General features: G+C 39.2%; 1 protein-coding gene across 1 annotated transcript in view; it reads right to left on the bottom strand.

Moving 5' to 3' along the window:
• Window positions 1-25,552, bottom strand: part of kpnb3 (karyopherin (importin) beta 3) — a 32,107-nt gene extending 6,555 nt beyond the window's left edge. Inside the window, exons 1-20 of the mRNA XM_081362243.1 lie at window positions 25,407-25,552; window positions 23,366-23,446; window positions 20,089-20,281; window positions 19,133-19,235; window positions 18,916-19,012; window positions 16,428-16,532; window positions 15,597-15,719; window positions 15,219-15,339; window positions 13,411-13,498; window positions 13,097-13,203; window positions 12,894-13,018; window positions 12,709-12,798; window positions 8,601-8,774; window positions 7,984-8,202; window positions 6,130-6,213; window positions 5,916-6,048; window positions 5,699-5,820; window positions 2,559-2,655; window positions 1,779-1,951; window positions 1,547-1,658 (exon numbers count right to left, since the gene is read on the bottom strand). Coding sequence (XP_081218369.1) covers window positions 1,547-1,658; window positions 1,779-1,951; window positions 2,559-2,655; window positions 5,699-5,820; window positions 5,916-6,048; window positions 6,130-6,213; window positions 7,984-8,202; window positions 8,601-8,774; window positions 12,709-12,798; window positions 12,894-13,018; window positions 13,097-13,203; window positions 13,411-13,498; window positions 15,219-15,339; window positions 15,597-15,719; window positions 16,428-16,532; window positions 18,916-19,012; window positions 19,133-19,235; window positions 20,089-20,281; window positions 23,366-23,446; window positions 25,407-25,484 — 2,425 coding nt within the window. The 5' untranslated portion in view covers window positions 25,485-25,552. The remainder of the gene's footprint in view (window positions 1-1,546; window positions 1,659-1,778; window positions 1,952-2,558; window positions 2,656-5,698; window positions 5,821-5,915; window positions 6,049-6,129; window positions 6,214-7,983; window positions 8,203-8,600; window positions 8,775-12,708; window positions 12,799-12,893; window positions 13,019-13,096; window positions 13,204-13,410; window positions 13,499-15,218; window positions 15,340-15,596; window positions 15,720-16,427; window positions 16,533-18,915; window positions 19,013-19,132; window positions 19,236-20,088; window positions 20,282-23,365; window positions 23,447-25,406) is intronic.

Raw genomic sequence — 25,552 nt, 5'->3', positions numbered from 1 at the left:
AGTTGATAAATTTTAATTCTATGAACTTTTTACTTTTTATGAACTTTACTATGAATTTCTCACAGGGATGTTTTCAACTACAACCTAAATATCAAATCTATTTTAATTTGTTTTAGGATATTTTAAATGAGCTAGCTAACCAACGGTCTTTCTGAAGGAAATAGTCTGACCTTCTCCATCAATTGCTATTTTCACAGCTAAAATGGGCTATCAGGTAAAATAGGCTAAATAAGGTTGTTTACACATGTGTAAATGTGTTTTCATGATTTATTTTTTTATTTTATTTTTTTTTACGTTCGCCGGCATCGTGCGCAGTTTTCAAACGGACGAGCAGAGGACAGGAGAATATGGTTGTAACTTGCAAGATACCGAACAATAAGAAAACATCATACAAGTACGTTTTTAAGGTTTAACGTCAGGGTTGTTTGCTCGGAATACATTTTATGAGACGCTGTGAGTTAATAAGGGAACACACATCGTCTCATAAAATGTATCGGTTCGCAGTTTAGCATAATCCAGATATGCTTACTTCAGTTCAGAATAGGGCTAGAAATGATCAAATTGGTAACTTAGACAGCCGTTCCTTCTTCCGGTCTGCGGACTGTGAATCGAAACTAGGAATCGAAATTTTAACTTTTGAACGATTCCAAAAAAAAAAAAAAAAAAGCAGCTAGTCCCGGATCCAATCGATACTCGATATTCGATACCCAAGCCTACTGATCATAAACCATACATCAATGGAAAGCAGCAAATTCAAATTGACCCATGTGACTGGTTTTGTGGTCCAGCACTAGAGATGTGTGCAACGACTAATTAAAACTAGGGATGGCGAAAACAATTCTCTTGACCGACCACCGAGCCTCATTAGCCGGTTGAAACCGGTTAACCGATTAGTTTATAATACGCTACGCTATTTGAAATAACAGTCATTTAGAGCCGCGCCTGCAATTTCGCAACTGTCACCGCTCTGCCTCCCGTACGTCACTTTTTTTAAAATCCCCTACAGCGCGAAACATGAGTCCCGCAAACGCGGCGCCGGGGAGCTTGTATGTAATCAGAGGACAAAAAAACCTTTAGTCCACCGTCTATAATAGTCTAATTTAGAGATCACTTTTTTTTTTTTACCGACTGCCGACAACTTTGATCGGTTAACGTTGATACGGTCAACCATCAGTCAAACGGTCATCGGTTAACATCCCTAATTAAAACTCACAAATTTGAGTATTAGAGATTGCAATAGGCTGAAAAAAAAAGAAAAAAAAAAGAAAAAAAAAGAAGTTTGATCCTGCCTTTAAAGGAGAATAAAGCTTTTTATGAAAATGTGAACACAAGCAAGTTTATTATGAATCAAATGAGCAAAATTGCTATAGGAGTTCAGTTGTTTTTAAATAACCTGGCAAAAATAAAAATAAATCAGCAATTTTTAATGGAATAAACTACATTTTACAAAATATTCACTTAGAAAACGGTTATTTATACTGTCATTTTTACTGTATATCAAATAATCAGCCTTGGTGAGTATAACAACAACTCCTGTGCGACTCACCTTGTCTGACCTCCTGGTTTTTAAAATGCTCCTCTAGTTTGCCTTTCAAAATGCCTCCCAGCTCCTCAAAGTGTTCGTTGTTCAGGCACCCGTCTCCCATCAGCTCGACACACTAAGAGTGATGACATTAATTAGAATAACGCACACAAACACCGAACAAGTCGCATTTTCTATTTTTACAGTCCACTGAACAGTTCTGGTGGACTCAAGCAGAATGAACAGCGTGAATCACCTTAGCAAACGAGTGCATGATTTCTGACAGCACGTCCGAGTCGGGTTCGGTGCCGATGGCTTTGATGAGGGCGTCACACATGAAGTGCCACATCTGAGTGAGGTATTCTGGGCCTCTGACGCGAGCGCACTCCAGCAGAAGAGGCATGGACTCGGCGGCCGCCACTCGCACACGTCAAGACTGAGTTAAGGACGCTAACAGAGTCTCAACATACTTCTGAAATGGTACCAGCAACAACAGATCCAAGAACAAGCAAACGAGATCTGCATAAACCAGGAGCATAATGTAAGACTAGCGTGATAAAACATTAAATGGCATATGAATAATTGCCTGATATACAGAATGAAATGTCGAACATATGAAGAGAAAACGACTGAAGCTTTGATGGACTCAATCTATGTTTTGATCATCGTTCTGAATCAAATCGGGATAAAGTCTTTGAATAAATCATGATTTATTAAAAGTTGTGAATGACAATATGCGCTGGCAACTTTTAGCACTGGTGGGGAAAGAATTAAGAAGATACATTTACTACAATTAAAACCAATTATTTGCGATTATCAGTTGTGAAACTTTAATTTTTAATTAACATCTCTAGTATAGATTTTTGGAAGTGAATCGGTGTAAATCAGGTGTAAAATTGTGCATTTCTTATTTGTGAATGCTAAACTGCATTTTATACCATCTAAAAGCATTGTTAAAATCTAGATATCAGCATTGGATGACCATTAAACGGCAAAATGTGCTGAAGACGAGTCATTTTAGTCTCAGGAAGGATATCATCATGAAAGTAGAACTTGAGCAGAGGGACCATCAGCTTGACGACTTGCTCCGTATATTCGACGAAACCTTCCTTCAGCTCTTTAGCATAACACACCTGAGGAAGAACAGACAGAGGAAATTCAATCTTTCAAGTAATTCAAAGGAACATTTTCACTATAACATGCCAGTAATCTGGGTATTGTGCAAAACTGTAGGGCTGGGAATCGATTCCAATAAGAATCAATTCCTCGATTCTGAGGCTTTGGGAATCGATTCCAAAAAGAATCAATTCCACGATTCTGAGGCTTTGGGAATCGATTCCAAAAAGAATCAATTCCACGATTCTGAGGCTTTGGGAATCGATTCCAAAAAGAATCAATTCCTCGATTCTGAGGCTTTGGGAATCGATTCCAAAAAGAATCAATTCCTCGATTCTGAGGCTTTGGGAATCAAGAGTCGATTCTAAAGATTCAAATCAAGGGGAACCGACTCCTCTGTAAGAGCCTTTTATACATTTCAGAGCTAATCATTCATTCTCTCCCTCGCTATTATTGATTGGAAGCCCGATTCATTTCCACTAACAGTTCAGTTCGGTTACTCCATTGTGTAATGCTTCACCTAGAATGATGTCTAACTGTGTTATGTCACGCTGAAACATTCGATTAATAACACATGGGAACGCATAAAGCTAATTACCTTTCAATGGTGTTTGTTGTCACCGTTTCATTCTGTGGTCCTGCATGTCGAACTTGTCCAAAAATGTAAACTACTGATAAATACTGAGTAGCCTATAGTGGACAAGTTTCCTACATTAAAGGTTTGCACTCAAAGCACAATACACAAACATTGATGCACAGATGCGGACGTGTTCTACGTCTAAAGCATAAAAAAAAAAAAGTATAAACCATGATTTAGCATTACATTGTGAAAATGGCTTGAGCGGAAACTTGAGTGCCGCTCGGACTACGTGTTCTTTCTTTGAATCTTTAGTTAATAAAAAGAATCAAACAAAAGGAAAGAATCGAGTCCGGAACAAGGAATCTGGGTAACACTATATTACAGTGTCCTGTTACACGTAGTTACTACAGTATTACTATAAAATGTGCATAATTACATGAAACTAACCCTAAAACACCCTAATCTTAATCCTAACACTATAATAAGTACATGTAGTTTATTATTACTCCGTATAACAGCATAATTATATATTTAGGTACTCTTTAAAATTAAGTGCAACCAGAATCAGAATAAAACAGCCCTACAAAATTGACTTTTTTGCTAAAAACGTAAGCATGAACCGAGAACATTTACTAGCCATGCAACTGCATTTTTCATGCATCATTTTATTAAAAGTAATAAATTCAGATGAATTTAACACATAATTTTATTCAAATTAATAAAATAAGGAAATGTATTGGTTTACATTAGCAAGACTCAAAACAACTGCTTTATAGCCGAATCAAAGTCATCATAATTGATTAACTTTGCAACGTCAACCGTTTTTAAACTGACTTAAGTTGAATAATGACACTATCATCTGTAGAAAAGCTTCTTTATAGTTGAGTTTTCTTCATAACTATTGAACTTTGCAACATTCACACTGTAACTGGAATGAATGAACGTTTAACTAAATTGAATCCGCTCTAAAAAGACTAACTTGGCTCAGAGTTGAAACCAGTGTTTCCCCACAATGTATTAAGCAGCGGCGGCGCTTTTCAGCGCCGCTGCAAAATCTTCACATGATCAATAATATCACGACATTCACTTACACACGTTGCCATAAAAGGAGCCATTCACGTTCACATGCACATATCTCAAATGTGGACGCGCGGCAAGCGCGCTCATAATAAAAGCGACGCGGCGCGCACGTTTTCAGCATGGACAGATCAAAAGGTGTTCAGGCGCGCCTCAGTTCATGGTTGGCATAGCAACGACAGACGCCACAGGAGAGCGAGCAAGCGCTTGTGCAAAGGAGAAAGCGGTACGAACTTTTCTCCGTTGAAGTCTATGGCTTCGCTGTGTCCATTTTTTTACTGTCTATGGAAAATATGCCGTCCCGCCCCTCCGTGTTTGGCGATACGGTTTCATTCTCGCGCAGCTTGTTTTAGTAACTTTACGTGCGAGTCTTTTCCGCTCCGTGTTTGCGCCGCGCTCTCGGTTCCGAGCATAGATTGTGAGTGTGTGTCGGCGCACTGCGCTCTCTGCTCAATGTTCCGCTCCGTGTTTGCGATGCGCGTTCTGCTCTGTGGTTAACGGCCCAAACCTCCAATCATGTACCAATCACGCACTGGAAAAGCAAAGTCCCGCTCAAATAACGTGAAATTTCTCAGTAGTAGCCTATGCATGGTAAAATTACCTGCTCTGATCACATACTCTGGTAATAATAGCTTTGTATGACTATACTTTATTTTGACAATTAGTCAAAAAATAAATCTGTTAAATCTGAGTATGTTGCATAGAACTGAATGAAGAATAGCCTAATATATTGATGTTTTATATTTTAATATAGGGCTATTTTCTGTCCAATTTGTGTGGACATTTTTCTTTTTTCCCCATTTTTTGTGTGTTTGATTTAATTAGTGATTCTACATTTAAATATTGATTACAAGTTTGGAGGAAATGCAATTAATTGCGATTAATCACAGCAAATTGTGCGATTAATTAGCTTTTTTTTTAATCGATTCCCAGCCGTTATATATATATATTTTTTTTTTTTTTTTTTTTTTTTTATACATAGTGCCCCTTTCTTACATTTGAGCCTCAAAATGTATGTCTCAAAATGTCAATTTCTATCCACAAAACTTGCCAGAAGTCATGGTTTAAGGGGTTATAAAAAAAAAAAATCTTCCGGGGGTGCATGCCCCCGGACCCCCGCGAGCGGCTTGGTAACAACCTCCGGCACGTAACAGCACCGCTGCTGGAAAAATTTATAGGGGAAACACTGGAAACTATTCATTTCATAATTAAAGTGTTATTTTCTTTATTACTGTGAATCTGCTTTGAAACAAATCTGTACTGTATAACCACTATAAAAATAAAAGTGACTTGCCAAAAATATTAACCATGTTTTGTTTCTCAAACGCCTAAGCCACTCAAGCATCTTAAAGTTTGTTTTTGTTGCTGGATAAACTGCATGTCTGAGAGGTTCTCCTTCTCACCAGCATCTGGCACGCCGTGGCCTTCTCCTCCAGTCCTGCGGTCTTGATGCCAAAACTCTGCTGGTCTCCAAGATTCACAAACTCCCACCCATCATCTTCAGACATGTTCTCCATGTCCTGAGCTGAGAGAGCCAGAGGAAAAGGGAGTTACTAACACACCATTAACAATAATAACACAAGTGAGAGTGTGAATATGCACTAGGAACAGAACTCTTACTGTCGAGGAGAGCCACTTCAGGTTTGATGGAGGCCGTCTTCATCAGCGGACCCATCACCACAGGCAGGTACTGCTGGAACTCCTTCCCCAGGATCTTACACATGCGCGCCCATGCCGAGATCATGTAGGAGATCTGGAAGCGCAAGAATAGGAGCTCAATAACACAAGAGAAACTCTAGTTTCAAGATCCATGATTTGCTTGGTTTTTCCTGACCTGTGGGTCATCATCCTCTAGGTCATTGAAGTCAGTTTGTGTCTTCAGGAGGAGCTGCATCACAGCTGAAGCATCCGGCATGAACTACAGCGAGCAAACAAAAGGGTTGCATGGACAAATCAAACACTGTTCAGAAGCAAACACACTGCACATTTCTTCCACTCAAAAGTAGTTGCTGGCATAAGCGACTGGGATTAAATGAGATGCATTCACTTGTCAAAGTTGCATTAAAATAAATGCATTCATTTACATTTATTTTGCAAAAAAAAAAAAAGAGATACTAAAATTATAAAGTATAAAATTAAAATAATTTAGTTTTTTTTTATTAAATTATTTGATTTATTTTAAGTTTATATTTAAATTGTGATTTCTATTTGTTTAAATTTAAAATAGGTAGAATTTTTTACATTCAATATTTTAATAAAATAGATAAACTAAAATAAATACTGATAGAGATCACCACATACAATAAAAAAGAAAATAAATTAAGATGAAATAAGTAAATGAAATCAAAGAAAATAAAATTAATTAAAATCAAATACTGATAAATAAAACATGATCAAGTAAAAAAAAAAAAAAAAAAAAAAAAAAAAAGATAAGGCGGCGTTCACACATCGCGCCTAAAAACGCATAGAAAACGCTAGGCGCGCCGTGTTCTTTTTCCAAAGCGCTCGGGTGGTTGCGCTCCGGAGGCGTCTGTCGTTGCTAAGCTTGGTTCTTGTCACGTGCCCTGCGGTGCGCTTGCGGCATTCTGAAAAGTTGAGATGTTTTCATCTCGATGCGCCGCGGCGTGCTTGGAAAAAACGACCGCGTCGCTTCCATTATGAGCGCGCATACCGCGCGCCTACATTTGAAATAACGAACTTGCGCGCGCAAAAGACGCGATATGTGAACAGGCCCTAAAACTGAACAAACTTAAATATTCAAATACATCCAATTATACATCCAATTAAATAAGGTTAAAATTAGTCAAATAAAAATGTTTTAATTGTTTGTTTATAGTTTAACGCCATGCCAGCTATATTCATAAATTGTTCAAATCAAATATTTATCTTTCTTTCCTTTAATACCATGCCAGCTTCTTTTGCTTCGTTCATAGCCAGAGTCCGGTTTAGTTATTCAAAAATAAAAATTTAATTAATTTTTTCTAAAAAACCTTAACTAAATTTGGATTTACTTGGTTAAAAACCTTTTCAAAAGCATGAACATAAAACAAGTTCAGCCAAAATAATAACTCAAAATAAAGAAATAAAAAGTAGTAATAATTTTAAATCACTCATATTTAGTTGATTTACTTTAAATTAAATAACTCGAACTTCCTAATGGTCCATTTTATTTTATTAACTTTAAAGCAACACTAAGGAACTTTTCCTCTTCGGTCGCCCTACAGGTGGGAAGCGGAATTGTCCATTACCGTTGTCGTAAATATTTCCGCCGCCCGCAGCCGATCGTCGCACACACACTCGCGGTTTATCCAGTACCGGCTTTGAATGAACGATGTCCACAGACAAGGTAGAGTATGTTGCATGATTTCATGAAAGTATGATGTATTGCGACATCAGAAACGAAGAAAAACTAAATAATGACTATTGTAACGCTTGCCGTAAAGCAAGTCAAATTTGTAGTTTCTTATGTCTCATTCGAACTACAGAAACGCCACCCGGTTTGGCAAACTTGCATAGTGCGGTTATAGCAGATATAGGGCCGCAAAGCGAATGCAGGAGTGCGCTTCACCCCGTTACGAATTGATGAACCACTGAAACCATTTTGGAAACAATTTAAGGTAAAAAAAAAAAAAACATTACTTAGTGTTGCTTTAAAATTAGTTTTTCCTGATCTGTGCCCAACACACACCTTGTCTTTGCCCACAGCCAGGCCGATCAGGCTGATGCACTCGATGGTCTTTCCCCGGAGCAGCCGGAGCTCCTTCTGAACGGCGTTCTCCACGATGTGTTTGAGCGAGGGCATGAACAGGTCGTAGTAGGGCACGAACTTCTCCTCTGCGGTATCAGCCACTGACGCGATGGACGTCACAACCTGCTCCAGAACCAGTTTAGTGCCTTTCTGGATCAGCTGGAAGAATAAAAAAACACCATTATGGAAGGAAGTCACCAACATATCTCTGATTCAGTGTGAAACCGCATCAAACTGCATGCAGGAGAAGTCCTCACACACACGGTCAAACCATTTGTGATCACACAACTCAACACCTTCTAACATCTGAAGTGAGGTTCAGCTGAATTTCAATTCAAGAAACTTAAACTGAAATGAAAGTTGAACTGAACCCAACCCAGATCAAACTAAATCTCACCGCGTTAGATTTGTGCACCTAACAGAAGGGAAAACAGATGTGACCATGAAGCTGCAGTTTCCACAAGACAACAGGAGAGTTAAACTCATTAAAGGAGCAGCTTGGGATTCAAACTCCCTTTAACCAATCTAATAACTGAAACTGAAAGGGATGAGAGCACCTCCTGGAGTTTGGCGACCATGATGACGTGCAGGTGTTGGACGAGGCTGTCCAGATAGGGGATGAGGAGTGTTTTGGGACAGTCCTCGGTGAAGTTGATGAGGGCGGCAGCTGCGTGGGCCTGGACCCGAGGGTTCGACTGATCCTCCATGGTCTGCAGGAGCGCTGAGATCACCTGCACCAGGGACAAATGAGACCGCAATGAGAAACACAAATCCTTTAAATTGGACGCAAAATTCACTTTTATATGGTGTTTGCATATAAATGTGTCTTTGCAGTGTGTGGACAACCACCATACAATGAAAAAGAAATCCATGCACTTTTTTTAATCCTCAAAGTATAAACACACAATCAAGCGGTTTAGATTTTCTGAGCAATATGAACATTTCATTTCATGATTATAGTAAAAAAAAATTTATCACGGTTATCACAGAATCCTGTTCAAAAAGTACTATTACTACACAATGAAATCAATTCACCAAGTTTTATGTCGAAAACCAGCAAATAACAAATAAAATTAGCATCAATATGCACTGTTTACATAACCATTAAAAAAATACCATTAAAAATGATAGCGAGATTTTAAAAGCGTCTTGCAACATGTTATATACTAACATGTACAAGTTAGGTTTTTATAAAAAGATAAACCTCGCATATTTCAGCCTTTAAATCATTTTTTATAAAAAGAATGAGTCAAAAAAGATAAATTACTGACATTCACAATGCACTTTAGCTTATCTTTTATTATTAATAGTAAAATTCGGTCCGATTTTCCCGTGGCGTCTGTCGTTGCTATGCAACCATGCACTGCGCTCTCCACAATGACAAAAGTTTTAGTGGCTAATGGATTTCCACCGCCGAAAAACGCTTGCTATAAAATTTATTAGGTAGAAGAGAAAAACATCCTTAGTGTTTGGGTGAACCCCCATCCTTCCTGTTGACTGAGCTTTCAATGTGACCTGCGGTGCGTTTGCGGCATTCTGAAGAGTTGAGTTTTTTTTTCATGTCGCTGCGCCTGGAAAAAAACAAGCGCGTCGCTTCAATTATGAGCGCGCTTACCGCGAGCCTACATTTGAACAAACTTGAGCGCGCAAAAGACGCGATATGTGAACGGCCTGTTGGCGAGCTACCTCAAATCAGGCCACGAACGACTGGAGCTCGCGTGCGACGTGTTGGAGACCCCTGCTAGAGCTCCACTTTGTAGGCTATGACTCGATACTTTTTTGCTACTTTGTAATAACTTTCTGCAGCCAGCGTTTCTGGAAATGAACGAAGGTAAAACCTTTTTAAGACCTGACTAAATTAAATTTAAGACCGCGAATGAAAATCTGGCCGTTTTTAAAGGGATAGTTCACTTTGAAATTCATTTTTGATATGTTTTAGCTTACCTCAAGGGCATCCAAGATGTAGGTGTCTTTTTTTCCGCAGTAGTTTCAATTTTGATATTTTTTAGGTCAAACCGTTCTTGTCTGTCAGTCATATAATGCAGGTCTGTGGTCACTGTCTCAAAACACAAGCACAGAGTCCAAATTAAAACAATTCCCCATCGTCCAAATGAAACAATTCCCCATCGTAAGTACACATTGATGGCCTAAGACACGAAACGAGCGGTTTGTGTGAGAAAACGAACAGTATTTATATAGTTTTTAGCTCTTGAAAACAGCACACGTCCAAATGGTCTGACGGCGCGGGCGAGTATAGATGTATACATAGATGTCGCCTTGGCTACTGCAGTTCATTGGAACGAAACCGTAGCAAAGCGACATCTAGTGTATATATCTATGCGGGTATAGATGTATACACTAGATGTCGCCTTCGCTACTGCAGTTCATTGGAACGAAACCGTAGCCAAGGCGACATCTATGTATACATCTATACTCGCCCGCGCCGTCAGATCATTTGGACGTGTGCTGTTTTCAAGAGCTAAAAACTATATAAATACTGTTCGTTTTCTCACACAAACCGCTCGTTTCGTGTCTTAGGCCATCAATGTGTACTTATGATGGGGAATTGTTTCATTTGGACGATGGGGAATTGTTTTAATTTGGACTCTGTGCTTGTGTTTTGAGACAGTGACCATAGACCTGCATTATATGACTGACAGACAAGAACGGTTTGACCTAAAAATATCAAAATTGAAACTACTGCGGAAACAAAGACACCTACATCTTGGATGCCCTTGAGGTAAGCTAAAACATATCAAAAATTAATTTCAAAGTGAACTATCCCTTTAAGACGTTTTAAGGCCTTAAAATTTAAAGTTACATTTTTTAGATTTTTTTTTAAACTTTAAGACCCCGCGGGAACCCTGATATATGTAACAGAACTGAATAGTGAATTGTGCATCGTCACTAGGCATGTGCCGGTATTCGGTAATGCGATAAATCGCGGTAATAAATATGCACGATATTGTTATCGCGGGCACTTCAAAATACCGTGAAAAATAATAGATCTGAATTTAGATTTTTAGAACGCGCTTTATAGCTTATTTTCCATCAACCGCTTAAACAAACACTGCGTATATGCTGCGCGAAACACGTGCGCACTCTGATGTAAACAATCGCCACGTGTATAAGCATGCGGCCGGAGCGCACTTTCTAGTCTAATGTAAACAGTCCTCACACGCCGCCGCCTCTATGGCCGCCGCCGATCTATCTGGATCCATCCCGCTTCTAAAAGCAGAGCTGCCAACTCGACGCATTCAGCGCGAGACTCTTCACACGCTCACGCCACACATCCGTTTCCTCACGCAGAGAAAAATCGCTGAGCAAAGAGGACACGAAGACCGTCAAACAAGACAGAGCAGGTTACTTTTGATATGAAACAGGAGAACAATTGTGTCACAGAACGTTACATTTAAACCATTTAATGACCAGCAGCATGTTAGATGACTAAAACAAATAGATAAAGAGGAGTATTTTGCTGAATATGTGCACTGCACTTTTTTACATATTTATTATATTTTTACTTGTGTCATTACATAATTGTTATTATAATAAAAACCACATTATATTTGATTTAATTAGTTATTTGGAACCTTTAATAATACCAGCTGATAGGGCTTTATATGGTTACATAGCATTATGTGAGATTATTTTTTTTCATGAGAAAAAAATAACATGTGGGCTATCTACTGTAGCCTTCCTAATATTTATCCAAAATTAGTCAATACTGAATCAAGATTTAAATCAAATTCCAAGTATTGAATTGAAATCGTTAAATTTGTGTTAAGCAATACAAACAGTAGCCTACCAGTCATAGTATCATGTAATCATTGTAACATGTTGTCACTAAACTTAATAAAATTCAGTTTAGTTACCAAATGTTATGACAATCACAATTACACCTTGTGATGCAAGTTTTATTTTATTTTATTTTTACCCCCCCCCCCAATTAAATTAAAATTAAAATATTCAAATATCGTGATAATACCGTATACCGTGATAAAAGCTCACTCAATTAATCGCAGCATGAAAATGTGATACCGGCACATGCCTAATCGTCACGAAAGTTTAAGCCTTGCAAATTTAACAGTCACTTTATATGATGAACAGATTTAATTTAGGCTTTTATTCACAAACATTGATCAGCGAACAAACAGAAGCTCAACCGAACCCGTTCGACACGCAAGAACCTCTTGCAGAAGCGCAAACATGCTGCGTAACACGAGAATGAACCTCATTGGTTCTCACGACTCAAGCAAACACGCTTGAGCTTCCATTTACCACAACTGATGTGTGAATTGATGAGGGTTTATGTTAATAAAAGCCTAAATTCAATCTTTTCATCATAAAGCGATCAAGTCTCTTCAGAAAATGTAAACTAAACCAAGTCATGTGGATTAAAAAAAAATCGTAGTGTTCTGAAGATGAACGAAAGTCTTACAGGTTTTGAACAACATGAGGGCGAGTAATTAGACAATTTACATTTGTGGGTGAACCATCCCTTTAAAGCCATCAAACTGCTTTGGAAGAGTTGGAACGGTTTACTTTTTTTCCTTTCCCAATTCATTATATGGAAAACATGAACATTGTTAAGGAAATGCCTTGTTCACTGTGAAGAAAAAAACATTTAAAATACAAAAAAAACAAAAACAAAAAAGGCAATACCTTGTCGTGGAATTTCTTCTGGAAGGTGGGGGCGAAGTCTGTGGCCATCTGTCCAATAGCGTTGCAGGCAGCGTAGCGAACCCTGGGGTGCTGAGAGGTTTGGAATGAGGCTACGTTTAGCGTCTGTACTTGCTTGTTCATACGCAAATCAAGTGGTGATTTATGGGCCATAAAAGAGTTCTTACAGGATCCTGACAGAAGAGCAAAACGAAGCTGACGATCTCACTCAGAATGGCCTCCATCTGTTGGTGACACCCCTCGCCGATAGCAGACAGCGCCATCAGACCAGCGTGCCTGTACTTCCAGTCCGCTGCGAGACAACAAGACCGTTTACATGACTATTTATAGAAATATTACAATTTCTGTTCAATCAAAAGCATCTACTCACGGTTCTGCAACATCTGCATGATGTGCTGTTTGATCATGGGAAGGACGATCTTTCCCCCGAGTCCACAGGCAATCCTGTCCAGAGCGCTCTCACCCGCCACCGCATTACTGAACACCAGACAAGCACATTTATAAAGACAGATAATCTCTAACAAATAAGCTTTGACAGGCATTTCAAAAGCAATAACGCCACACCCAGAGATCAAATCCTAGCGAGCTTCACAAGTAATGGGAAATTACTACTATGCACATTTTTCCCAGTGGTGTACAGTGTTAAATACACCATTTCTATTATGATGCAAACATTATTCTCACCTGTCAAAATCATCATCTTCTAGTTCATCTGCCATGGCCCAATCCTCATCCTCCTCCAGATCCACCATCATACTCAACATCTGAGGAACTGAAACATTCACAAGACTGTTGAACTTCACAGCAGACGACATGTTAGCGGCACTCGACGCAGACGACATGCTAGCGGCACTCGACGCAGACGACATGCTAGCGGCACTCGACATGTTAGTGGCACTCAACGCAGACGACATGCTAGCGGCACTCGACATGCTAGCGGCACTCGACGCAGACGTCATGCTAGCGGCACTCGACGCAGACGACATGTTAGCGGCACTCGACGCAGACGTCATGTTAGCGGCACTCGACGCAGACGTCATGCTAGCGACACTCAACGCAGACGACATGCTAGCGGCACTCAACGCAGACGACATGCTAGCGGCACTCGACAGAGACGACATGCTAGCGGCACTCGACGCAGACGTCATGTTAGCGGCACTCGACGCAGACGACATGCTAGCGGCACTCGACGCAGACGACATGCTAGCGGCACTCGACGGAGACGACATGCTAGCGGCACTCGACGCAGACGTCATGCTAGCGGCACTCGACGCAGACGTCATGCTAGCGGCACTCGACGCAGACGACATGCTAGCGGCACTCGACGCAGACGTCATGCTAGCGGCACTCGACATGCTAGCGGCACTCGACGCAGACGACATGCTAGCGGCACTCGACGCAGACGATATGCTAGCGGCACTCGACGCAGACGACATGCTAGCGGCACTCGACGCAGACGACATGCTAGCGGCACTCGACGCAGACGTCATGCTAGCGGCACTCGACGCAGACGACATGCTAGCGGCACTCGACGCAGACGACATGCTAGCGGCACTCGACGCAGACGACATGCTAGCGGCACTCGACGCAGACGACATGCTAGCGGCACTCGACGCAGACGACATGCTAGCGGCACTCGACGTTGAGTATTACACGACGGCAAACAATTAGCAGTGCTAGGTCGTCACTAATTTGCATTGCTAAAGAGACTTCATTCATCTGAACAGCTCTGCAGTTTTTGAAATGCAGTATTTTTTTCTACCATTTTTTAAGCATTAATAATAGTAATACAATAGTCATTCGTAATTGTTAAGTTGTAATTAAAATTGGTATTTTTTACTAAAATAATAATAATAATTTAAATTTATGTTTTTTTACAGCTATCATTAAATTACTATTATTAGTAGTATTATTTATTATTTTTTTTATTATTATTATTATTATACTACATGTGTAAATCAAATCAATATATTTATACAATTAATAATAATAAAAATGTATATTTTTACTATAATCGTTAAATACTACAACAGTTGTAAATAAAAATCACTTACACATTTTTATAACCATTAATAGTAATAAAAACACTACATGTAATTGTAGTAATTTAAATTTTACTACTATAATCATTAAATTATTAATACTACAGTAGTTGTAAATCAAATAAATATATTTATACATTTTAAAACCATTACTAATAACTAACATTCTATTTACATTCTATTTTTGGGTAACAAACCCTTTAACATAAAGCAGTGAAACATGCAAAACTACTACATGTGCAATACACGAGTTTAGCCAGACTTGCGAAAAACGCTTTAATTCATTGTTAAAACTATCAAACTACTAACATAAGTTAGCAAAACAAGTACTTGTGTGTTCAGTGTGAGGAAGTGAAAATGCTACAGGTTAATTTGCATGGAACAGCACACAGATTGTTGCTTCGACTGAGGCATTTAGCACAGTAACACAGGAAGTGTCAAACGTCTCACCGCTCTGAGCGACGATGTTGGTGTGTTTTCTCAGCATGGCAGCAGCGGTTTCAGAGAGTGTGACGATGACTTCCAGGGCCAGCTGACGCTGCATGTTTGTGAGGTTGGTGTCCGCACACAGCTGTTAAGAGGAGAAAAATCAACATTCTGCATTTCTAAAAGGCATTGAAGCCGTTTAGAGTGAACATTTGCTGATGAAAGCTTGTTTCTGCAACCGGGCTATGGAAGGTGCATGAAACTGGCAACTTCCAAGCATTAAATCGCAGAGATAAATATGTGCCTGTCAAATAAAACCTCAAGAATCGGCACAGACGAGCCGTCTCAAGGAACCACCAGGCACATCCACACACTCATAATAAAAGAAATATAACCGTTTACCTTTAGGCTCAGTTGGAGAGTGGCTTCCAGGTTTGGTCTCAAGTATTTGGGGGCCGTGTCTGCAATTTCCACCAATGACTTCAGCACGGAGTCGTCACCAGCATAACACGATTCATTCACCGCCTGATTACGGAAAGAGATTATTTTAGTGCACTTTATCAACACTAGGGATTTTCTCTAGTGGTTTAGATAACGTAGATAATCAGCCCAACTATATAAAAAAGAAAAGTTGAGTCATTTTCACCCATATAATCTTGTACTCTAATAAATAAGATTGTTACGAGCCTTGAGAGCTAATGCACGGATCCAATACACATCTGATTTTCTCCCATCGGTTTACACTCACTGAAGACATAACCGACAGCGTTTACAAGCATACTTAGCAATATTGCAGTCTGACAATTGTCAGAGAATGATGATGATGATGATGATGGATACGAAGAACTCAATTCGGCTGTTTTAAACAAGTCTTGCGCTCAAATGGGTTAAAAATCACTTGACTGTTTAAACTGGCAATTCTTATTCATGTGAAATTGATCAACTCAATCTAAAATTTGACTATCATTTGACTAAAATCAAATGTCCTGAGCATCTTTTCAGTCACACATCAGGCAGTCCTTGTTTTTTTTTGCTCTGATTTAAATGGAAAGCATCAACGCAAACAATGAAGATTAATAAGAGGATGCATTAAATTAAGCAATGTGGCAAAATGACGCATTCAAAAGCAGGAACTAACAAGCAACCTTCAGAGCAATAAAACATTGAATGTGACAAAGCCCATATTCTGCAGTGTTTGACGTGCAGAAGTGCGAGTGGTTAAGAGCTCGTCACCTGTAGTATGCCGGGAAGAAGGTCTGAAAAGTGTTTCAGCAAAGCCGTGTTTCCCTCATTGGACAGGATGAAGGACGCAGCGGCACGTGCAGCCAGGGTTCGAATCTGAAACAACAGAGAGCTTAAGATTACAGGGCTTTTAAAAATCAAATTCAAGACCTTTAAGGCCTGTGGAAAATACCATATTCAAAACAATACCAAAAAAACTCAAAATAAATCATTATTTTGCACACATTAAACTACAAATTAGGGAACCTGCAGGTTTTACTCAATATATACATACTGAAATTACACATGTATATTATTGGAAAGATTGTACTAGTAAAATCCCAGAGAAGCCACAAGAGTTTGCTGAATTTATCAGGTTAAAAAAAAAAAACATTTGATGTATAATACGGGTCTTTAACCTGTTAACCGTTGCCAGAGCGCGGGCGCACTGAAGCGGTTTTTTTTATAAATAGTTCAAAGTTACTATCAGATTTAATGTTATACCTTGACAAACTATACATCATTACAAAGATATAAGACTCAAGTTTCAGAATTTGACCACTATTGTATTCTGAGAAACTTATAGCGACAGTTATTTCTTAATTTGTGTCAGGAGTTATGAAATGAAAAAATGAGTCGATACCTTTGATATGAATTATGCGCGTCAGCCGCTTTCATTCATAAAAAAACTCCCGTGCCGTCGTCATGACAGCGATACACAATAACGTCCTTCCGGGCTTTTAGCTAAAAAATGTGCAGATTTGGAGAAATATTGATATATTCTCATAGGTTTACATCAGATTTCTATAGACAGGAATAATATTTATTGAATTTATACCCAAATGCGTCGATGTAATCATTATGAGCGTTTGTATACTCTGTTAATGCGTTTTCAATTCATACCAATAGCCTGAGGGCGCCCTCGCCGCCCTGTGCACAGTATTAGAACATGAAGAAGTGCCATAATCATGTGACAATCCAGGAAGCCTCGAACACACACACAGCTAACAACAGATCGCGCTGTAACATGGAGAAACAGTCGTTTTGAAGACAATAAACATGTTTGCTATGATATTTGAGTTACCTGTGTTTTTCAATCCATGCCAGGTATTTCCATAATAATAGATTATATTTATAATGTAATGCTAATCTATATAGACTATCATTGTGCAGAACAGTATACAATAGTATATTTTCTGTCTGATTTTTTTATCTGAAGCCAAATTAGATCACAGAAAATTATTTAAAATACTCGATTTGCTTTATAAAGTAAGTTTATAAGCACAAACATGGTTTTAATCTCATAAATTGTCGTGTATTGATGGTGTGCTAAGCTAACATGCTAGCTAGCCCTAGGTGCACCTGCCACCTAGAAGTTATATTTTTATTATTTTTTGAACGCTTACTGAAATGTTTCTTTATTCAAGAAATGCATTTAAAACAGTTTAGAATGTAAGGGTGAACTTTGAGAAAATAAATTAGTGACTGAAACCATATGAATAGCATGTGAATAGCCAGTCGTTAGTAACTAATGCAGACAAAAGAAATGCATATTTAGAGCCATAACCAGGCTGGAGAGGTGTGAATGTGTGCAGGGGGAGACTGAGACTGAATGGGGCTCGTTTGCACCACAAAACAATAAAGACAATATACTGCATAGATGGTAAGAAGATGACACTAAATATCAGTAGCATTTTAGCATCAAATCAAAATAAAGTCACATGACATGGTCTTGAAAAACATTTCACTAAATACAGAGTTTTGGACTTATTATCTTAAGATTTTAAACATAAAATGTTTAGACATGTGGCATTAGCTGTAGTGCATTTCTAGACTGCTCCAGGGCCAACTTCAATTTTATTTTCATGAGGATGTTTCATAAAAAATAATTTCTAATAACTTTACAAAACTTTGAAGCTATTTATAACAATTTTTGTCATTATGACAATAATTAATTCTACATTACAATAAACTGCCAGGTGTCAGCTTTCAAATGAGATCATACTTGTGCTTTTAGTACAAAGGGTTCATGAACTGTATCTGTTTCAGTTTGGGTATGTCATTTCTTGGGATTTTTCAAAAGTGGGGTTGCAGCTTAACAGGTTAATTATAAACAAGCCTAAAACACAGGGACTCTTATTTTGAAATGTCTATGCTTTACTATTGCTGGATGAGGGAGATAATATCCTCTCTTACAGTCCTCTAAAACATTACAATATAAACACCATAAAGTAAAGATTGTTTATTTATCTACAGCAGATCATAAGCAAATCGCAAGCCAGTAGAACGTGCAAAGGTTTTGACTTTGAATGTGCAGCGCTCAATGTTTAATTCAACCATCAGCTTTTGAAGTTTAATGATCACAGACTTGCTCTAAAATGTAAGACTTTGACCTTAAATTTGATCAAACCGAATGTAAGCGCCAGTGGGAATCCTGAATTTGTCACTTATCGTGAACAAACGTGTAAAAAAGGCAGATCCTAAAGCACAAGACACTGACCTGTGGGTTTTCCTGATCCTGCATACACTGAACCAACATGCGCTTGATCACTTCCATGTAATGCTGCTGCTGATTGCCAAAGATACCTGGGAAGTTCCTGTACAAGGAGGAAACAAATGATTCATAAAGAGAAATGCAACAGTACTTTTACAGCATAGTTTGACTCAGATCAGTTGCTATAATCGGCTATAGTTGGTTAGCGTAAAAATTCACGCACCAGAAAATATGCAGCGCTGCTTCTCTGAGGCCGACGTCCTGAGAGTTGACTGAATCGAACAGGAACTTCAGGATCTCTGGCCACTGATTGTTGCCGTCATCATCTTGGGATAAAAACAAAAAGGTATTAGATCGTCTCTACACTAAAGGGTGACACGTGAGTGGATAATCAAAACTCCCATCCCACTGAAAAAAAAATGAAAAAAGAAAGAATCCCATCCCAATCCCACAAAAAAACTGGGGGGAGATCCCATCCCAATCCCAGAGGAATGACTCCCATCCCGTTTTTTTGGCCGAAATCTGTCAGTTACAGTAAAACACAGTACAGATCACAGCATGCCCACCTTAGTTGAATAAAAATCCAAAATGTAGTGTTATTTTATTGAACTGAAAGCCATCTTAAACAATGCACACATTAAACTTCATGTAAATCTTCCATGCAAATACACACATGCAAACATTACGCTGTTTAATTTTGGTTACTTCATCCAGCCCAGAAATGTCTGAGCACAACTGAGGTGTAATTTCCCGACAGTAGTCGTTGCAGCGTGGCTTTCACGTCTGATTCCATTTTGATTGATTTTCGCTGCTACAAAGTGCATTGGGAAGCCTTCTCTTATATTATTGGTGGTTGGCATTGGCATTTTGGCCACCGACTCTTACGGGAGAGCACGTCATTTACTTAACCATACAGGAGAGCATAAAGAGACAGGGCAACTAGAATGGAGTTCAATATTAAAATGTATAAGTGATATATTTGTGTATAAAGTTGGGTATCATAGTATCATTACGATTCGCCCACTCCCGCTGACATTTTTTCCTGTCCCATCCCAATCACTTGATTAACAGTGATTTTGTTTCCCATCCTGAGGAACTCCTGAAACAAAAAGTCAAGCACTACTCTACACCACTCAGTGTGGCCGAACCAAGCTACAGGCCAACCAAAAGCAAACTGACCGATGAGATTTCGGGAGAGCTCCGCGGCGATGTCGCAGACCTTCTTGCGGATGTTGGAGCAACCGTCGGACTGGATCCCAGTGAGCAGCTCAGTCTTGATGGCCGTCTGCATGTCGATGGTCAGACTGGGATAGACCTCCTCGAAAGACGAGGACAGCAGACGTCGCAGCAGAACAGCTGCCATCTGTTTAACCTGTGGAGACACATTCAGAGCTTTACACACCGCTTCTGTAACTGGCCGACCTGCGCTGGGAGGGACACGCTGTGCAAATAAAGCCAGATTCCCATCCAGGTGGAGAGTCGGTCTACATGAAGCCTCTAAGAGCATTTTGATGTAAAAAAACAACAACTATGCAATAAACATGCATGACGCTGTGCTATCTGAAGCATTAGCATTAAGGAAACATGATTGGCCAATTGACCTATGGTTAAGCCACGCCCCCAAACGCGATGAGCCAATCACAGTGCGCATAGCTAACCCATACACTCGGACATTCTCTGCTTCCACGTCCATTGAAATCATTGTAGTTAGTCAGTTTTCATTCGTTTTTATGTTTTTTCTTGTCATTTTTTAGTTTAAAATGGTCAAACGGTGTGCATGGGGTACAATCTTGACATAGTAGCCCGTTCATATGCTGCGTTCACACCAAACGCGAATAGAGCGTCAAATTCGCACTTATCGCATCTAGTTCGACGCTTGAACATTTCCAAAGTGAATAGGACGCACTTTCATCGACCTTCTCAACAATAAAAGACCTAATTTATCATATCAAATTATTAATATAACCCTCCAATGCATAGTAAGGCCCTTTTGCTGACTTCGAGATGATATATAATCTTTGTCTCCAAAAATCATCAATTGCCTCCTGTGAAATGTCTCCTACTGTGACAGCTACCGCTATAGCGCCTGTTACCGAGTGTTGACTGTTTGTCCGAGTGAGTGGAGGGGGCGTGGCTTAGCCATAGGTCAATTAGCATTCAGGATCAGAACGGTTTTACAAAGTGGCCATGGTAGTCTTCACATTAAACGCTTAAAGATAGTTCACTTCAAAATTAAAATTGTCATTTACCCATATTCAAGTTGTTTCAAAAATGTATGAATTGCTACTGAACACAAAATATATTTTGAAGAATGTCGGTAAACATCCATTTAATGGACTTCATTGACTTCCTTACACTGTGTCATAACGACATGGGATAAAAGGTTATTTTCCACGTTAATCAGTGTTTGTCCAAACACTAACCAGCCGCGATGGCGACACGTGGCGATTCTGTTTTAGAAATGGTTTCTATTTTTCTGCGACGTCGCGCTGGAACAATGAACAAAGTGTGGCGATGATAATCTCAGGCACTGTTTATGTGCTTTATTTAATGTTAAAAGCACGTCATGTGACTTTAAACATCATTTAGTGCTCCAGCTTTACAGCTGTAAAAACAATGGATAATTCACCTCAGATCTTGAAATTAAATTGAAACAAGAACGTTCAAACTGTGAACAAACAAGTGAATTATTTGACAAAGATTGTTTTAGTAACTCAGTAGCCTATGTATTTTAATAATGTTTAAATGGTGTAATATTTGTGAATTTGATTATGTAGCTCTTATCCATTTTCTTGCGATTGCCGTCAAGATTACTCTGGTGCCGTGAGACTCCGCCCACACGCTGTTCTGATTGGCTGACTCCGCCCACATGCGGTTCTGATTGGCTGTGGGTTTTGATTGATTTTGACGATCTCGCCGTCACGTCTAGTGTGGACAGACTAATTTGTCACTGGAATCTTATCGCGTCTGGTTAGGACACGGTGCTAGTAGGAAAAAATACTATGAAGTCAATGGGATCAATCAACTGTTTGGTTACCGACATTCTTCAAAATATCTTGTGTTGAGCAGAAAAAAGAAATTCATACAGGGTGAGTAAATGAGTTTTCATTTTGACGTGAACTATTCCTTTAAGTTACCTACTTGGATCAAGAAAAGACTGAGAGAACAAAGTACACGAGGACTTTCCCAAGTAGAACGATGCACTCTAGTTTCACAGATCTATAAATATCGGAGGTCAGGAGAGCAAACGAGACAGTAGGTGAAGAGGACAGAAAGACTAAAGAGGAGAATTAGATGAGAAATGGGGAAGGATCTTTTGAGAAAGAGCATGAGATTGTCATCTTGACATTTGGGTGGTTAAATGTAGTTAAAGATGTTTCTCAATATTGCTTTAACTTTAAGTGTTGTCCATCCTGTTCAGTGTCTCACTATTTGTGCTTACTTGGTTAAACATTCACATAAAATTTGTAATTTATTGTCTATAATTGATCATTTAGGGGAAATGGTTGCAATTTTTGGTGGTTAAAAAAAATAAAATAAAATAATAATAATAATAATAATAATAATAATAATAATATCAAAATTAGATGGAAAAACAAACTAAACCAGTGAGAAATGTTGCTTTGGCAATTAACTGAAATAAGTTTAAGCACTAAACTGGAAATACTAAAATAAAAGCAAGCCTAAATAGTAATTTTAAAAAGCACAAAATTACTAATATTAAAATAAAAACAGAAAATAAAAGCAAAACATCAATAAAACCTACATTAGCATATGAAAACAAAACACTAGTGATAAATCGCAATTTAAAAAAACTCCAGGTTTGCTGTGCTTGTTAGTAGGGTTGCACAATACGTGATTATACATCAATAAGATATAATAAAACTGACCATTGATTACCAAATAGAAAAACAAAAATATTATAATTGTAATGAAAAAAATCATCAATTTAATAAAGTTGCAATACTAATATTTATGCTTTAGTGATGCATTTCACTCTGAAACATCATTCATTTAAAGGATTAATCATGCAGCACCACCCCGACTCAACCACAAATTGTGTAAAAATGCTGAGTTTAAAAGAGGTTTATCCGGGGTTAGGTGCGCTGTGAGAGCCTGTCTGCTCTTGTAAAGGCCTTGAGTATAACGCAAGCTTCGGACCGGCGCAGGTTTAGTCTCACCTTGAGCAATCAGATGTGTAAACAAGCTCTAGTCTGAACACCACCAGAGGCTCCACTTAACCTCACCCACGCACGGTCAGCACAACGCCATTACTAAACTACTTAAACATCTCGATGACTACAAGGCACCGGCACACCGTCTGACCCTGAGAGAGCAGGTATGAGGAATAATGTAAACAAAGCACTTTCTGCCTCTTTATAGATGCTGCATAGTCCAATCGTGTGCCTGGAAAACACATCACAGGACCGATGACAGTGAACACACACTCACGTACCTCCTCAGCAGCCGATGCATCACGGATGGCCTGCAGTAAAAATGTGATCTTCGTCTGACCGGGGATGGTGTCGTACGCTTCCTACAAGAGCGAAGAGGAACGGTTACTGGAGGGCTGAGCGCCAACACATTATATAAATGACTTGATTTAAAGGGTCACAGCTTTAAAAACACAAGTATGTTTCAAGAGGACAAAAGACACTTAAGTAACTTGGTTCTGCAGTAACTTTGCATGAGTCAAACGGATTCTTGGAGTCAGTTTACAATTGTTATGAGTAGCATGTCTGGAATGAACAGACGTAATCAACAGGAACACACACACACGCCTTTATACCTGCTGCTTACACTAGAGATTTTACATTGTGAAAATGTTTGCATTTAACAATCTCATGGCAGACACACAAGAGTGGCATCACAGCTGATTTCCAGGGGCCAGTTAGAGTCTGAGTCAGTTTCCGCTCAGCATTAGAGGCATGCTGCTCATGTATTGTCTGTGCTAAAGGAAAGTGCTGACCGATGGCAGAGATGAGAGATAAGACCCAATGACCTGTCCTGATCCACATGAGCTCGGTTTGAACTCCACACGCGGCGGCTTTAGCACAGATAAACAAGCTCCTAAACAAAAGACCAGTGGAACACGCGCCAAAGGGGCCCGAGTTTTGGTGGGAAAATTCGAATTTAAAGAGAAATTTGGAACGCTGCTGGTGAGCGTCCATGTGACTAAAGTCGTTAGAAGTCCGTTTTAAATAAATAATAAAATACGTTAAATCTAAACGGTTAAATACTCACTGACCCAAATCCAAGGTGTTTCCATGACTTGACAGAATGAATGTGCATCTTTTGTGAGAAGCTCACCTCATTGCGTGAAGATGGGTGTAAAGTTACTGTTTAATGAGTGAAATACAAGACTCGCCACAATTACCAGTTCTTAAATATTCATTATTTTACTGGGAAATGCTGTTTGCTTATCGGGTAACGTTAGAGATAAACGAGTAGAATTTATGCAAATTACAAATAGACTGATGAGGTTTGGTCACAGTGTTCGCCACTCAACTCGTTTAACTCTAAAACCCTCACAGAACTGACACACTGATTTAGCGACCCGTTCGAGCAACTCAAGCCGATCTGAGCGACACCTGCGCCCGGTTAGCAGAGCCACAACAGCCGCTCGAATAATAACGCAAAAACAGCAAAGCGGACGTTGAAAGATTAAGAATGAGGGGGGATTCGACAATAAGGCGTTTTAAAACACAGACGCGACACAAAATCTCGTACAAATCAATGTTTGTAATGTTTGAATGCTAGTTAGGCCACGTTGATACGCAACACACTACAGTGCTGTCCCGATTCACAGACGAATCGTCCATTTGAACAGATTCATTTGAATGATTCAATCGAACCGATTCGCAAAAGGTTTGGCTGATTTCGGAATAACATACTTCTTGCATTACGTCTGCAATATATTTACATGACAGAAAAAGTACGATTAATATATTGTACGCTATTCCTTATTCAGCCTTTGTAAAACTAGAGTGAAACATACGTAGAAACTATATCGTAATAAATGTAAGCATCAATATGATGAAAAACAATAGCAATTGGGTGATTTTTACCTTTCCAGTCAAAATCGCACATAAACTAAAATTACCAACTTAATTTATACAATTATTTGATCCCAATCACACATACTGTGATTAAATAAAACTAGTTTAATTTAAAAAATAAAAAAACAAGATTGAAGTCGATCGAAATACTCATATATTGTTTACCCAAAAATATAGAGCAACATTTAAAAATATTTTGAGTGATGATGACTCAAAAGAATAGATCGATTTGCTTCTAGAGTCGGCTCGCTGAAACGAATCGACTCTCTGAAAAGATTCGGAGCCGCATAGAAGCAGCAGCAGCGCGCGCTTCACACATGTGCTGGGCCAGAGCGAGGCTGAGCGGCCCGCGCTAAAACGGCGAACCGAGCTCGAGACGAATACGTTACGTTTCCCTTCACACATCCACACAAAGCGGCCCCGAAACGACTCTCATACCTCTGATTGCTTCCTGACGGTGTTGTCAGGACTCATCAGGTTGCTCAGTAAGAGGTAGAACTGCTGCTGCTCCGCCATCGCTGCTGGATTCAGAAAGAGAGACGAGCGAATGTAAGCCGGCAGGGGAAGCGACCTCTGACACCGGA

The sequence above is a fragment of the Scardinius erythrophthalmus genome, assembly GCF_964197995.2.
Source record: "Scardinius erythrophthalmus genome assembly, chromosome: 3".
Taxonomy (NCBI): Eukaryota; Metazoa; Chordata; class Actinopteri; order Cypriniformes; family Leuciscidae; genus Scardinius; species Scardinius erythrophthalmus.
This window is presented reverse-complemented; position numbering and strand designations above follow the sequence as displayed.